The 16,105-nt window shown below is 41.3% G+C and overlaps 4 protein-coding genes across 6 annotated transcripts; 1 reads left to right on the top strand and 3 right to left on the bottom strand.

Moving 5' to 3' along the window:
* Positions 1–622: 622 nt before the first annotated feature.
* LOC6496461 lies at positions 623–2,353 on the bottom strand. Its single transcript, XM_032451084.2, has one exon. The coding sequence runs from the start codon at positions 2,351–2,353 to the stop codon at positions 623–625; it is 1,731 nt and encodes a 576-aa protein (XP_032306975.1).
* A 118-nt stretch (positions 2,354–2,471) lies between these two features.
* Positions 2,472–4,153, bottom strand: LOC6496460. Its single transcript, XM_032450113.2, has one exon. The coding sequence runs from the start codon at positions 4,146–4,148 to the stop codon at positions 2,472–2,474; it is 1,677 nt and encodes a 558-aa protein (XP_032306004.1). The 5' UTR covers positions 4,149–4,153.
* Positions 4,154–4,196: 43 nt separating this feature from the next.
* LOC26514697 lies at positions 4,197–6,495 on the bottom strand. The gene has a single exon (XM_032451083.2). The coding sequence runs from the start codon at positions 6,148–6,150 to the stop codon at positions 4,402–4,404; it is 1,749 nt and encodes a 582-aa protein (XP_032306974.1). The 5' UTR covers positions 6,151–6,495; the 3' UTR covers positions 4,197–4,401.
* A 1,155-nt stretch (positions 6,496–7,650) lies between these two features.
* Positions 7,651–14,200, top strand: LOC6494109 (mitochondrial proton/calcium exchanger protein). 3 transcript variants are annotated; one of them, XM_014907154.3, is made up of 5 exons: positions 7,651–7,793; positions 8,195–8,559; positions 10,337–12,642; positions 12,699–12,995; positions 13,061–14,200. In XM_014907154.3, the coding sequence occupies exons 2-5, from the start codon at positions 8,487–8,489 to the stop codon at positions 13,406–13,408; spliced, it is 3,024 nt and encodes a 1,007-aa protein (XP_014762640.1). In that variant the 5' UTR covers positions 7,651–7,793; positions 8,195–8,486; the 3' UTR covers positions 13,409–14,200. The 3 variants fall into 3 exon arrangements, with proteins under 3 accessions (XP_014762640.1, XP_001960952.1, XP_032306115.1); XM_001960916.4 differs by having other exon boundaries at positions 7,651–7,842; XM_032450224.2 differs by having other exon boundaries at positions 7,667–7,724.
* Positions 14,201–16,105: the final 1,905 nt, after the last annotated feature.

Below are 16,105 nucleotides of genomic sequence, written 5' to 3'. Positions count from 1 at the left end.
TCTGTAATGCACAAGCGAACAAAGTACAAAAATAGTGTCATTTTCGACCAATTTTGAAAATTTCAATTTTTCAGATCGATTTTTGCCAAAAAAAAACAATTTTTTTTCTAAGGTTTCAATATTTGAGGGAAAAGATTTATTATTTACCAACAATTTAAGCCTAAGATTATCCAAATTGAGTAAGAAGTTTAGAAAGTTATAGTAATATTAACATTTTGACACTTCATAAATTAGGTCGAAAAAAACATTTATCACTCAAATTTTTTCGTTTGTGATCAATTTTCTCTTCACGCACTTGTACTTTGTTCGCTTGTGCATTACAGAGATTTGATTCAATCTGCACATATTATATATCCACGTAAACGTTACTTCAATACCTGTCAATCAATATCCTTTTTTTGTTTGTAAACAGTTTTTTTCATGAGATATTACCAAAAAACTGAAAAAGGACCTCAAAAACACGATTTTCAAAAATATCTCAAAAACGGTTCTTAAGAAAAATAAACGGATGTCATTTTCGTGTTCTCCGACCCCAAATTACTATAAAACAATCATCAATTTTAAGGTTCACTCGATTACATTTAAATTTGTAAACTAGTGTAATAAGGGATTAATAAGGCCATTATCCTTTTGAGTTTCGTTGCTTTGTCTGCCATTTGTGGTAACCAAGTTCCAAAAGGAATATCGTCAGACTGAAAGCGCTCCCTCCCATATAGCCAATCCATATCATCCTGAAGTCCTTCCACACGAGATTGTGAAATTCCTGGCTCTGTGTCTCGACCTTGTGGGACATTTTGCCAAGTTTGTTTAGGACGCGGAAACTCCGGTTGAACCACATCCGGAACAGTCCGCTCTGATGGGTGAGTCCAATGTAGTGCTGCAGGGATTTCTTAAAAATAGAATTAGGAGGAATAGGCACCCCTAGAATCAAGAATGGTATAAAATTGAACTCTTTGGACTGACGAAAAATGGGATCCTTTAAACGTTTCTGACTATTTTTTAAACTTGGCCACAATGTTCCGGTTATGGGATAGGCGTATGACGGATCCATCGCCATTCGTTTTGATTGGAAGTTTGCCGAATCAGTTACTTCGAACAGATCCTTGTGAGAATCCATAAATTCATTGCCCAAAATTCGCTTCAGGTATTCCAATTCGGCTTGCACGACTAGAGTCTTAACGTTAAAGTGACGCATATCCTCCCAATTATGAACAAGTTGTCTTTTGGGAGGATGAACCAGCCAAGTCGCCACATTGGCCGTGTAGTAGTTGCTCATGAAGAATCCACTCATTAGAAGTAACCAGTACAGAAAAAGTAATCTCGGCGAGAGGCATCTCGGAAGGATGAATGTTTGGGCCAAGAGTCCCCTCAAGACTTCACTTCCTATCCGAAATCTAGGCCAATTTTCATCCGAACTCCTTTCAAGTTGATGAGCTTTCGACAATACGATGGCCAAAACAATGGCCATGGGTATCATACCCTTAAGTCCAAAATTCAGGAAAAACTGAGCTCTGGGCATACGTGGTTCCATTGGCAACATCAGATACCATTTGGAAATCTGCAAAGATACAAATTGCCTGGGTGTTACGATTTCTAGGCCGAAGATTCCCAGAGGAAAATCTATATCGGAGCTTTCTGTTAATCGCCACAGTTCGGGTAGAGCGATCATACCTTCTTCGGGGACCAAATCCCAAACAATTTGGAGAGTGGCGTTAATGGTGCTAACGTAATTTTTAATGAAATCGAATAGATAACCGGCCAACTTGCGATTTCCATTCGCATCCCTATAGGCCACTGTGCGGGGTATTATGTTATCGGGCAGAGCTCTTACAATCCTTCCTCCCAGATTCTTAAGCTGGGGCTCGAAATATGTCCAGATATCGGTTACATTTCTTTTTATTATCTGGAATGTTGGAAATACTCTATGGCTGTAGATTATTTTTCGATCAGCTCCTTTAAAAGCCAACACATTTAACATTTTATGGCCAAGACACTTCCGAAAAGATCTTCCGATTTGCTCATCCGAAAGAGCAAATAATATAGTGGTGGTATCGCGCATCTCTTCAAGACTGGAGTATAATGTCCCCAGCATATCATTTTCATTTTCATAGAGACAAACTAAAGCAAGTACTTTTGAATTAATGTTATTTTTTAGGTGTATACTTTGATTTCTATCAAAACTTAGAACAGGTCCACTATTATGCAATTGTTTTTCATCCCAACAGGTGTCACTACTTCTCAGTAAAAGTATTGTCCGATAGGATGTCTCCGACTGAAGAGATGATATGATGTTAGGCAGCGACTCTGGCCTAACCAAACCTATGGTTAATAATAAACAAAATTCCAACCTCATTTCTACGTTGACTTATTGATACTGTCCATTCAAATGAACCTGAAAAAGGGTTATGGTAATTAGAAGTAAAAATGCTGAACTCATTAGTCATTACCTTTAATTGCTTATTGAGATATTACTATACTGTTCGCTTTCTATACAATATAAGCTCAAAAATAAATGACACCGAACCGATTGAGATTCCTCCTAGATAGCCAATCCATACCCAATAAAAATCCTGAAACTTAATGCCTCGATACAGATCCCAATCATCCTTCGCGTAGCTCAGTATTCCAAGTTTTTTTGCCTCTTCGAAGCTGCCGGTGAACCACCTTTTTAATATTCCTGAATCAAGAGATCTTCTTACAAATTGAAACAGAGATTTCTTAAATATCGAGTTCTTGGGCAATGGCATGGACATAAGAATATAAGGCGTAAAGACCAGCTCCTCGGATTTCCGGAATATGGGCGTCTCCAATCGTTTCAGAGATTCCACCAGAACTGGCCACAGAGTGTCAGTTGCTGGATAGGCATAGGATTGGTTTAACGCGATACGCTTCCTTTGGTAATCCTCAGAGTCGGTTACTTCGAACAAATCAACAAAATTGTCTAAAAAGTCTTTGGCTAGGATTTCGTTCAAAAAATTAAATTCAGATTGGGCGATGAGTATCTTCAAGTTGGTTTGGCGCAATTGCTCCCAGCTGAGGATTTGTTTCCCCTCTGGGGGATTCATTAACATGGTCGCCAGATTCGCAGTGTAGTAGTTGCTCATGAAGAAGCCACTGATTAGGATTAGCCAGTAAATAGTCATCATTTTAAGGGATAGGTATCTGGGTAGGATGAATGATTGGGCCAAAATACCTCTCAACACTTTGTTAAACATCCACGAAGCTCTTAGGCTGGGTCCTAAACCCATTTCCAGGCGTTTGGCATTATTAAGCAGAAAACCCAATATAATAGCCAGTGGAATCATCGCCTGAAATCCCAGATTTAAGAAAAATCCACTTTTTGGCATTTGTTTTTCCATTGGGATTATGAGAAACCAGCTGGTGATCTGTATCGGAATAGTTTGTTTGGGTGAACTATGATAGAGTCCATCAACTCCGATTGCGAAGTCTATGTCAAGGGTTTGTGATCCGTCCGACAAATGTGTCATTCCCTTCTCTGGAACTAGATTCCATTCGATTTGCAGTGAGGCGTTGATGGTTTCGGTATATGTCCTTATCAGATGGCCAAGATACCCTGCCATTTGCCGGTTTCCATTTTTGTCTCTATAGACCATAGTGCGGGGAAATATGTTGTCCGGTAGGCCTTTTAAAACATAACCTCCAAGATCCTTTAATTGCGGTTCAAATATTCGTTGAACTTCTGACATATTTCTCGTTCGGATCTTAAATTCAGGGAATGCTTTATAGCTGTAGATAGTTCTTAGATATGATCTTTTGAAAGCCAAAACATTGAGCATTTTTTGACCAAGACACTCCAAGAACAAATCACTTATTTGCTTTTCAGAAGAAGCAAATAGAATCATAAAAGTATCTCTCATATCATCCAGATTCGAGTAAATTGTCTTCATTATGTCCGCATTATTATTTTTTAAACAAACCAACACCAAAACCTTTGAATTTAATTCATTTTTAAGATACACACTTTGATTTCCGTTGAAGATTAATTTTGGAAGATTATTTGGTAAGTATGTGTGGTTCCAGCACATGTTGGAGTTCGGTCCATTTTCATAGAGAATAAGTGTCTCTGGGGTTATTTCCTTTTCAAGGTACTCGAATATTTTTGAGAAGGACACTCCTTGAACTACCATTAACCTGATGGCTGCTAAGAAATATACCTCCAGCAACATTTTTATTTCGACTGCTCAAAAAATTGTAATGAAGTCAACATTAGCTTAGATATCCCTCAAATATCTTGAAAGTCATAGTCCTTAATTGCAGAATATCTATCTAGATTGGTACGAAAAGTCATTGGCTATAATTATCTAAAGAAAACGACCTTTTTCATTTCAAACACTACTTTTTTATTTCTGATTTTTAGTGTGATTGATAACATATTTGTTCTTACAGTGCATTGTTTAACATTTTCGCAGCTTGCCACCTATGATAGCCCAGTTCCAATAGGAATATAATAAAGCTGAGAATAGTAACTCCAATATATGTTAGCCATATGTAGAAGAAGTCCAGCCACATCAAATCCTGATATGGCTTGAAGTCCATCTCTTTTTTATACCAAATTTTCCGGAGCCTTACCAAATCAAAAAAGCTTTGACGGATCCATAGGTCGAAAAGTCCGCTATTACGGGTAAGTAAGAAATATTTCTGCAAAGATTTCTTAAAAATGCAATTATCAGACATCGGCAGGGATAGAATAAATATTGATTTAATAATTATTTCATCGGATCTTCGGAATATTGGCTGATGGAGTCTTTCTTGTGAGATCTGTAAAATAGGCCACAAAGTGTTGGTAACTGGATAGCCATAAGATTGGTCCAGCCACAATCGTTTTCCTTGAAAGTCCATCGTATTATTGGTTAACACGAATACATCCCTCAGGGCCTCTACGAACTCCCTGCCCAATATATCTTTCAACAGATTATAGTCTTCATTTACTATCAAAATCTTTAATCCTGAAGCATGCAGTTCTTCCCAGCTTCTGATATAATTGCCGGCGGGAGGCCACGTAGCCAAGTTCGCCGTGTAATAATTGGCTAAGAAGAAACCACTTGTGAATAGTAACCAATAGATTAGCATTAGTTTCAGGGATAGATGTCTGGGCATGACAAATGGCTGAGCAAGGATTCCGCGGATTGCTTTATTTATCAAATTGTAGAAACAACAAATACTGGGTCCTAGCCCGGCCTCCATTCTATGGGCATTGCATAGAACGACTGCCATAATAAGGGCCATGGGTGCCATTCCCTGCAAGCCTACATTGAGAAAATATCGTGATCTTGGCATGTTTGGTTCCATTGGAAGCATTAGCCACCAGCTGGAGATCTCTATGGCCATTCCCATTTGGGACGATTCAAGTTCAACGCCATAAACCGCCAGTGGAAAGTCCACGTTCGCCTCCTCCGATTTGCGGATTAATTTCTCGAATCCCGTCATACCATGTTCGGGAACCGAATCCCAAACTATTTCGAGACTGGCGTTAATGGTACTCACGTAGTTTTTAATAAATTCGTTGAGGTAGCCCGCTAGCTGGCGGTTTCCATGGGCATCCCTATAGACCACGGTGCGGGGAATCACGTTGTCGGGCATAGCTCGAAGGACATGGCCACCCAGATCCCTTAGTTGTGGCTCAAAGTATCTCCGAACCTCTGATACATTTCTCTTGATGATCTGAAATTTGGGAAACTTTCGAAAGCTGTGGACAAGGCTTCGATCTGATCCAATGAATGCCAACACACTCAGCACTTGATGCTCGTTACATTTAACGAATAATTGTCGTATTTGGCTTTCCGAAAATGCAAAAAGGATGATGGGCGTTTCACGGATATCTTCAAGATTTGAGTAGAGAACCTCCATTATATCGGTTTTGTTCTCCTCCAAGCACACAAAGGCAATTAAATTTGTATTGAATAAATCCTTTTGGTAGAGGCTTTTATTTTTATTGGTTATGAGAACAGGTGTATCCTCTAAAAAGGGTTCTCCATTCCAGCATTCGTTGTTGCCTTGTAGCAGTAAAATTGTTTGGTAAGAGAGCTCCTTGTCCAGAGCTTGAAGAATATTTCTCAATGATATATTTTGAGCATTTAGCGAACTCACAGAAATGCAAAGAGTTATTAAAAAAAATAATTGCAGAACCATGTTCAAGTTAACTATCCAACACTAAGCGAAGAAATAAAATGAAAAGTTATGAAAGTTTTCTAGGAGATATATCGAACAATATAGTGCGAATGTCATGTAGTTTAATTGCAACTAAAAGCCAGGGGTACCTTTTCTACCACTACTTTTAAATTTTTTCAAATCAATAGGTGGTGGTTTGATTAACTGCGATTTTATGATTACTTACTATTACTTAACTTTCCTTAACGCTCTTATATAAACAAAGATGGCTAGGATTCCGCAGACATAGCCCAACCATACGTAATAGTAATCTTCGACCTTAAGATCTCTTGTTTTAAACAATTTTCATGTTCATATCATTGAAATGTTCATATCATAGCATGCATTTTGGGGCAGCGTCCTCATTACTCATACGACCCATGTTTATTGAATAATATACATTTTATTGAATAAATATTTTATAGAAAATCTTACAAATATACATATATGTATATATATTTAAGAATGCGCCAATCGAGTACAGCAAGTGGAAAATATTTTCCATTGCATGTGCCAATCTGAAGGGCGAATTGCAAATTGTATATTTGAAAACAGTAAGTAATTTTTAATGTATATTAAAAATTGTTAGAAATTATAACATTTTTTTTATTATTTAGTCGACGATTGGAGTCCAAGTATTGGGCTCCGACTTTATTAAAGAGTGTCTGCAATTTGTGCGCTCTTATATAAAGGAGAGGCCTACACTGCACCACAAGATGGCGGGTGCAGTGGCCGACGGATGTTCCGCCAATCTAAAGGCAATTTCATATCTACAGATGCAGGGGATTCCTGTTCTGTACGATTTGAAACACTCTTCAATCTACAATGAAGGACTCTGTTTCTGCCTTTTAGGATATTTTTCCAAGGATTCTCAGCTCTTTGAAGCTTTTTTTCAAGCTATATATATACAGTCCGCTCTGGGTTACTGGGTAGGCATAGGATCGATTCATTAACTGACGCCTCCATTGTCAATTTCTTTTGTTCCATAAGAAAATCCACGCCAACCATATGTGGCCATTGTTGAAATTCGTCTTTGATGACCAAAACTTTTAAATTCAAGTCCTGCCAGCTAAGGCAGGATACTATTTAATTCAGTACTCTGTTTGTGAACCAAAGTATTAAAAAAAATAATTAAAACTTTAAGCCATATTTAAAGTTTATTTATTGAGAATGACCAATGAAATGAACTTTGAACTCTCTAAGCCTTTTGATTTACACGAAGCATGAGGAGAATCCTAATTCTCTTGTCACGTATTTTAATGGAAGGTTGAAAGAAAATCATGACTAAGCTAATATGGAACTGACCTTTCTCAACAAGGATACCACAACAATTAGTCCTTTGTCAGATCATTTCAAAAGGCTAATTGAAATTGGCGCCAACAAGTGTGTATAAAAAGTATGTAGATATGGTGGGCCTCGTCATTTTCGGTATTTTTTTGGATCGAACCAGAACCTGGCTGCAATCGAACTCGAACATGGTTGGAAGGTAAATGTGATTTGGTATTTTGTTCCATTCACAGTTTGGTCAGCTTGGAAATGATAAAAGAAAATAAAAAGTAAAACGAAAACAGACGATATTAAGATAGGAACAAGCTAGTGGATGACCAATGGATTCGAAATAATTGGTATAATCCGCATATTTTAATAGCCTCTAGAGGAGGCTTCAATTTGGGCGTGAGTTAACCGGTTGTCACACTCACGAAATTTGCAAATAATACGAAATTGTTGCTGTAGTTGTGTAATTTGATTTGAAAAAGTGTGCTGTGCGAAACAAAAACAAAAACAAGTCGAGATCGCGCGATATAATGTCGATGACGTCGCTGCCCATATATTATATTATTATTAATTGTTTATGTAAAATGTGGGCGTGTGCGTGAGCGCCCTTAAGCATGTGTCTCTAGCACACACTTTTTCCTTACACATCAAACAAGTGATTGCTGAAATTCTTCATTTATTCATCATTAAACAAAATCCACAGTTAAACTAATATCGAATTATAACATTATTTTCTATTGCCTATTTTTAGAGAAGAACAAGAAAAAGTCAGCCAAATCGCCGCAGCTAGGAGCTAGGAGAAACGATAGCAAAGGCAACGCCAACAAACACAACAAAACAAAAAAAAAAAAAATACAAAAAAAAAACATTACAAAAACAAAACGAATGAGAGAGAAACAATAACAACACCGAAAGACAGAAAACCCAAAGATACACACTCCGTAGACAGTTAGTCGGAAATTCAAAATTACAATTGAAAATTCTTTGGAATCGGATTGGCAGCCGAACCGAACCCAGCCCCGCCCCCCACCTAAATCGGAACCATGAATGCCCTGCTGCGCCACAAGGGAAGGAATCTGAGGACGAATTATTTAGTTCAGAATTTTTACAAGCGCTGTAAGTCGGCCCAAAACTTTCCATTGATTTTACCCGTTTCCTCTGCAAGTGTGTGCTCTGTGTGTTCCCTGCCCTGCCTGCTTCTGTGTTTGTGTGTGTGTGTTGGCTATCCGTTATTTTGTTTTGGCTGCACTTTCGCAAAACAGCTGATTGCCCCCACGTACTACTGCGTAGGCTCAAGAATGATGGGGTCTCTTGGGATGATATAAGTCTGGCGTTTTGAACAATACATGCTAATTTAATTACTCACTGGCTGTTTGGCACTTTGTTGACTTTGGATCGCGCCATCTTTCAATCTTATCTTCCGTCTAAACCCGTTGAAACAACACTCAGATTAGGGACTTTCTTTATTTACTTAAGGCCCATTATTGGGCCTTTTTTGGTAAACATTTCGGCTGACAACTCTCGCCTGTACCTGTCACTTTTCAAATTTTTGGCAGCGTAAATGCGAAGCAAATTTCGAAATTTCTACGAATCCGCCTCGTACAAGGTGGAAACCAACAGGTGCAAACGGCAGGTAGTAGCGGAAAATCGCCAGACAATGAGGCACCTAGCAGGCACCTAGGAAAAGTACAGTCTACTAGAGAATCTTCGGGCGAGGAGGAATCTGAAAAGAGGCCGCCACTTTCTCCAACAGTGCTCCTTTTGGTTGGATTCCTCCTTTCGCTCGTCGCAGCCATTCAATTTTACCTTGAACGAGTGCCAAGAAAATGCAAGAAAAAGGAAAAGTGGAATGTAAACAATTGCACTCGGCGCACATTTCTGAATGTTTGCTACACACTCTATTTATAGATGTAGAGAAATTCGCATTTGTATGAAAGGTTTGCCAAAGATCTGTACGATTTGGGATTTATATAAGCTCCAGGTGCTAATATATGTATATCGCCGGCGATCTTTACCTTTTCTATTATCAACCCCTTCACAGCAACAAATCCTAATCAAGGGGAGACTCACTTATCACCTGAAACCCCCTCTGCCTCTATTTTGTTTTTGTTCCCAGTGATTAATAATTTAGTCTTTCCTTTTCGTTCTTTGTTTGCTTTTCCCCACTTACGCCATTCGCCGGCTGTCGAGTTTAGTGAACTGTTTATACCCTTGCAGAGGGTATTATAATTTTGGTCAAAAGTGTGCAACGCAGTGAAGGAGACATCTCCGACCCTATAAAGTATATATATTCTTGATCAGGATCACCTCCTGAGTCGATATAAGCATGTCCGTCTGTCCGTCTGTTCGTCTGTCCGTCTGTCTGTCTGTCTGTCTGTCCGTCTGTCTGTCTGTTTCTACGCAAACTAGTCTCTCAGTTTTAAAGCTATCGAGTTGAAACTTTGCACACACCCTTCTTTCCTTTGCAGGTAGTACATAAGTCGGAACGGCCGGGATCGGTCGACTATATCCTATAGCTGCCATATAACTGATTGATCGGAAATGGCATAACTTCGTTGTTTTTCAAGTTAGAAGGATGGGATTTTCAATGTATGCTTCTTTGGTCAAAATAATTCGATATGCCAAATTTCATAAGGATCGGCCGACTATATACGATCCGCTGTATATCTAATAATATAGATGCGTGGCGCCACCTATCGGACTGCGACTGAACTGCAAGGGTATATAAACTTCGGCTCCGCCCGAAGTTAGCTTTCCTTTCTTGTTTTATTTTCTTTCTTACCCAGAAGAAAGGAAACGTGTTTTGCTTTCTACAGATAAGGATCGTTGATCTCAGAGATCACAAAGATTTTCCCCAAAGATTTCCCCAGTATTAATATTTGAACTCTTTCAGATCTCAAATCCAATTGTTGTGCCTGCAGCTCCGCAAACCTCACAAATGGTTCCGCCACTCCTCAGGAACGACAACGAAGATCCCTGTCGACATCCGCCATCGAAATAGAGCGACTAAGCCATCGGAGATTCCTGTCTCACGTCAGCTATGGCTACCACTGCTCCGGCCATGGTTTCCGGCATCTGCACACCAGTCGGCCGCTTTACGAGACGCCTAGCTCGAAGATCGACGTGACGGTGAAGAAGCTAAAGACCCAGCAGAAGGAGAAGGTGGAGGAGATCATGAAGGAGGTGGCCAATGGTCAGGCAACGGCAGTAGCTACCAGTAGAGCAGCTACAGTCACTGCCTCCTCAGAGTCGGCCCAAAATGAGAGTAAAACGGTGAAGGGCGAGGTAACAACATCAACGGCAACCACTTTGGCTCAACCCGCGGACAAGACGGTGGCCAAACCGAAGAAGCCGCTGCGCACACGCATTTGGGACGAACTGGTGCACTACTACCACGGCTTTCGGTTGCTGTTCATCGATGTGGCCATCTGCTCGAAGCTTCTCTGGAGGGTACTCAATGGAAAGACCCTGACGCGCCGCGAGAATAAGCAACTGCAGAGAACCACTTCGGATCTGTTTCGTCTGATCCCATTCTCGGTGTTCATTGTTGTGCCGTTCATGGAGCTGCTGTTGCCGCTGTTTATCAAGTTTTTCCCAGGAATGTTACCCTCCACTTTTCAGACTGCGAATGACCGACAGGAGAAGTTGCGTCAGTCACTTGCCGTTCGCCTTGAGGTGGCCAAGTTCCTTCAGAAGACACTCGATCAGATGCCCGTCCAGCACAAGGAGCACAGCAGCGAGGAGGCCAAGCAGTTCGAGTCCTTCTTCACTAAAATCCGAAATCCCAACGAGCCGGTTAGCAACGATGAGATCATCAAGTTTGCAAAGCGCTTTGACGACGAGATCACCTTGGATTCGTTGTCACGCGAACAGTTGGCGGCTCTCTGTCGCGTGCTAGAGCTCAACACAATCGGTACCACCACGCTGCTGCGATTCCAGTTACGGCTCAAGCTGCGCTCCCTGGCTACCGATGACCGAGTAATTGCCCGCGAGGGAGTAGACTCCCTCGATCTTTTCGAGCTACAGCAGGCATGCAAAGCTCGCGGAATGCGAGCATACGGTCTTACGGCGGAGCGTCTTCGATTCCAGTTGAAGGAATGGATCGATCTGTCACTGAACGAGCAAGTACCACCGACGCTTCTTCTTCTGTCACGCGCCATGCTCATCTCCGATGACAGCATCACCACCGATAAACTCAAGGAGACGATGCGGGTGCTGCCTGATTCGGTGGGCGCTCACACCCGACATGCCATCGGAGAGAGCGAGGGCAAGGTGGACAACAAAACTAAGATCGAGATCATCAAGGAAGAGGAGCGCAAGATTCGCGAAGAACGCGAGGAGGAGCACGAGGAGGTTATCGCCAAGCGAATCGCCAATAAGACGGATGAAACCGGACCGTACGTGTTCCCAGAGAAGTTGGCTAGGAAGAAGTTGAAGGAGGTTTCAACGGTATTGCCTTCCGACAAGGGCATATCCTCGACGGATGTCCAATTGCTGTCAGATGCCCTGAAGACCCTTTCGTCTGACAAGCAACTGGTTGTGGAGAAGGAGACGATCAAGGAGCTGAAAGAAGAGTTGGCCGACTACAAGGAGGACGTGGAGGAGCTGCGAGAAGTACGACAGGTGGTCAAGGAGCCGGTGCGCGAGAGTCGTGCGGCCAAACTACTGTACAACCGAGTCAACAAGATGATCTCCCAGCTGGATGTTGTTCTCCACGATCTCGAGCACCGGCAGAACCAGATCAAGCAGGTCGATTCGGGCGACTATGTGGTCTCCAGTCCCACAAACGGCGTACCGCCCCAACAAATGGTGTACATTGACGAGCTTGTCTCCACCATCCGGCGTATGAAGGAGGCCTCCGACGAGGAACGATTCAAGGTGGTCGAGGACCTGCTGGTGAAGCTCGATGCGGACAAGGACGGTGTGATTTCGGTGCAAGAAATCACCAAGGCGGTCCAGAGCATCGACAGTGAGGCCACCAAGATCGACAAGCAGCAGCTGGAGGAGTTCACCGAGCTGCTGTCCAAACAGGCTACTCGAAAACGCAACGAGGAGATTGTGCGCATCGACGATTTGATGAAGAACATCAAGGTGCTCAAGGAGACCAGCGACGAGGCCCGTCTGAAGCACATCGAGGGTGTGCTGGAGAAGTTCGACGCTGACAAGGATGGCGTGGTGACCGTCAATGATATTCGCAGGGTAATTGCTCATTATATTTCTTTTGATTGTATTAATACCGTTTTTATTGTCTGCAGGTGATGGAGTCCATTGGTCGGGACAATATCAAGCTTAGCGAGAAGGCCATCGAGGAGCTGATCACTCTACTCGACAAAGAGCAAATCCTGCAGGCCGAACAGAAAATTGAGAAAGCCATTGCCAAGAGCATGAAGGAGGCTGAAAAACTGAAATCTGAGGTGGATAAATCGGACAAGGAACTGACCAAGCTGGTGGACGACATTCATGATTCCGCCAAAGAGATTCAGGATATTGCAAACGAACTGGGTGCTACGGATGACTCCCTCACTGACAAAGCAAAGACTCTGAAACCTGAGGTGCGTTGATGATTATTTATCACACGCTCTGTTATTGACTTTAAAATTTCTATTCTATTCTTTAGCCTTGTTTCAAAGACACGGCCCAAACGCTTAAGGATTCGGCCCAAACCCTAAGTGAGCCGATACCAAAGGATACAAAGTCGAATCCCTGCAGCAATCCGTCAGTAAAGGTTTCGGATTCGAGTCGGAAGACTGGCAGTGGAAAGAGTGATGTCGGTGGCGGATCAGCAACGGAAGCTGCGCTCCGGGAAGCCGCTGAGCGGCAAGTGGAAAAGATTCTGCCCTCCTCAGACATTGGCCTGCCGCCAACGATACCAACGACACCGCAGCCCCCGACGACAAAGAAGGCGACAGCGAATGCCTCGCCCCAAAATCTGTCATCGTCGGTTAATGCCAAGAAGCTGATCTGACCGGCTGCCGGGAAGGAATCGCAAACAGGAACGGCTGGGACAAGGCAAAGTCCAAGCCCAAAATCAAATCCGAAGCAAAAATAATGTTTAGACGTGATCGAGTTGAGGAGGGGGCGGAGGAGAGTGAGGAGTTGCTGCCCAAATGTCCCTTTATGTTCCAATTTGAGAAAGAATTCATTGTACTGCAAAATATAAACCGAGGGAGAAAACCGAAACGAAAATGCAACTCTGTATTTAACTAGATCCTTATCTTAGCAAGGATTTGGATCATGAGAGTCTGCTCTACTTAACGCGTGGCTGTAGTATCGTAACTTCTCATAGTGAGGCACAAAGCAGAAAGTAATTTAAATACATTTGAATATCCCGCACCTAACCTACCTACTGTATCTTGATTTGTAACAACCTAGATTTAGCGCATAAGTTTATATAATTTACACACTCGTCCGTTAGCTAGATCCGCAATATGTGCTATGTACCTCCCATTCATCCAGCCACTCCAGTGGCGGTGGACGATGAACGACTTTCCCTGGCCCGAAACAATATTAGCGAAGCTATTGTGATTTTTAAGCGAAATGTTAATTTACGATTTATACATCCTACTTCTACTACTATGTATTTCCATCAATCAAATGAATTAAACTGTCGGATTTTGTAGACATGACCGCAGTGACGACGAGATATTGAAATTAAATTGAAACCACGTGATAACTATAAACAATAATGTGTGTGCTTGAATGAGTTGGTTGAAGAGAAATTGTAAATGTTTCACAATAAAAGTTAGTTAAAAAACAACTTAATAGCGTACTAATTTGGGATGCTCGGTCAAAATCATTTGCATGAAAATATCCAATTTTACAGAAATTAAAACTCATTTCACTCATTAAAACAAATAGCATATTCGGGGCTATTTAAATAATGGACTGCAAACCTAACAATTGCTCTTACGAACCGCATTGATTGCTCGGAATTATGTTTGTGCATTGTTTATGGCTTAAATAGGGAGCGGAATGGCTACCCAATTGCCCTGGTCCAGCCTGGCCCGGCCTGGCCCGGCCTGGCCTGACCGACTGTGATTCGCAATCGACAACCACAAAACCGAAAACTTTTACGGCAACCATCAGCACATTTGCCGGGCGCTCCAAGTTAGCTTTTGGCCGAAACGAGAATCGGGTAGCAGTGCAGCAGGGCAAGTGCATTTCCAGCATCACAATCTGGGCAATATAAGTAATAAAAATTACCACAGAATGTTCCAAATTTTCATCTTCTGGCTGTAACTCGGACCCATAAATTCAGATCATATTTTGTAAACCGAAAATGCGAAAAATGGTTAGAGGAAGTGCGGTACTCGTAAAATATTTAAAACTAGCAGTACCCTGCCACGTTTCGCTGTGGCATATTGTTGTTGCACGCATAAAAAATAAGTCAAACAAAAAAGAATCATTTTCAAATTAATTAAATTCTGTAATACTTGTGGGTATACAATATTCTTTGTTTCTCCTCCTTAATCATTCATTATTATTTCTGTATTTTAGTACATAGGTTGCTCTTCACTTAAGCACCTTGTGATACACGACATTTTTTGTTTTATTATCAGGCGCAAAAACAAACAACGCAGATGGTCTTCCGACCCGTGAACATGCCACGTATAATTGACCATGGGAAAAACATGAATGTTCTAGATTTAAACCACAAACTTTTAAGGATTGGCCTTGTGATTTGTTGATTGTCATGGCAAATGCAAGACGTATCGGAAATTGAAGTCTTTTAAATTCAAACGGCATATCGGTTGGGATCATCGGGATCCTCGGAATGAGAACTTCCTCACCTTTGAATTTTCCTATCATTATCGTAGCGTAAATTACATTGTTCATCAATTTACTAACCACCAAACGCGTACCGTTGCACAGTTTTGGTTGGTTTATGTTTCGAAGCATGATTACTACGGAGCCAACCTTTAGGCGTAAATTGTGCGGTGGTAAGCCAGGCACGTCCAAAGAGTTTAAAAATTCAATTGGATAGTTGGTGGCTTCATCTTCATTTGTGACGCAGTCAATAGATTTGAATGAATGCATTGTTCCAATGATCTTATTTTGAATTATGTTCAGGTCATCTACATCTTTATTCTTAGCCGCTAAAATTGCTCGCTCACTCAACCATTCATTATTTTTGTAGTTAGAAATAATATTTGGAAATACATTGTTGATAAGTTCGTCTTTTGATGAGACAAAATTACAGAAATTATTTGGAAATGATATTAAACCGCTCGATTCATCGACAGGTACTTGACCATTACCGTTCCGTTAAATTTGAGAGCCTGACTATGAATTTGACTTCGTTTGTAACTGACATTTTGACATTTGACATTTTCTTCTTAGCTGTCTGCCTAAATAAAAAAGTATGGGCCAGGGAGGAACGCTGTCGAACGGGACAAAAAGTATCCTATGTCCTTCTCCTGGCTCTAAGCTACCTCCCTACCAATTTTCACTCAAATCTGTTCTTCCGTTCTTGATTTATAAGTGGTGTAACATAAAACACGATGTTCTTTTATATATATAGATTGATTTTCGAATATGTTATTTGCTGCACAATTAAAGTTCGTAGTATCGTAGGTCTGGTATCGCAGGTCATTCATTATGCCCTCTTCCAGAATCAAATACTAAAATAAATAGTCGAAAAAACTTTCGCCCAACAATGAAA

The sequence above is a fragment of the Drosophila ananassae genome, chromosome 3L (assembly GCF_017639315.1).
Source record: "Drosophila ananassae strain 14024-0371.13 chromosome 3L, ASM1763931v2, whole genome shotgun sequence".
Lineage (NCBI taxonomy): Eukaryota > Metazoa > Arthropoda > Insecta > Diptera > Drosophilidae > Drosophila > Drosophila ananassae.
The sequence above is the reverse complement of the archived record's forward strand: the minus strand, read 5'-3'. Positions and strand labels throughout refer to the sequence as shown.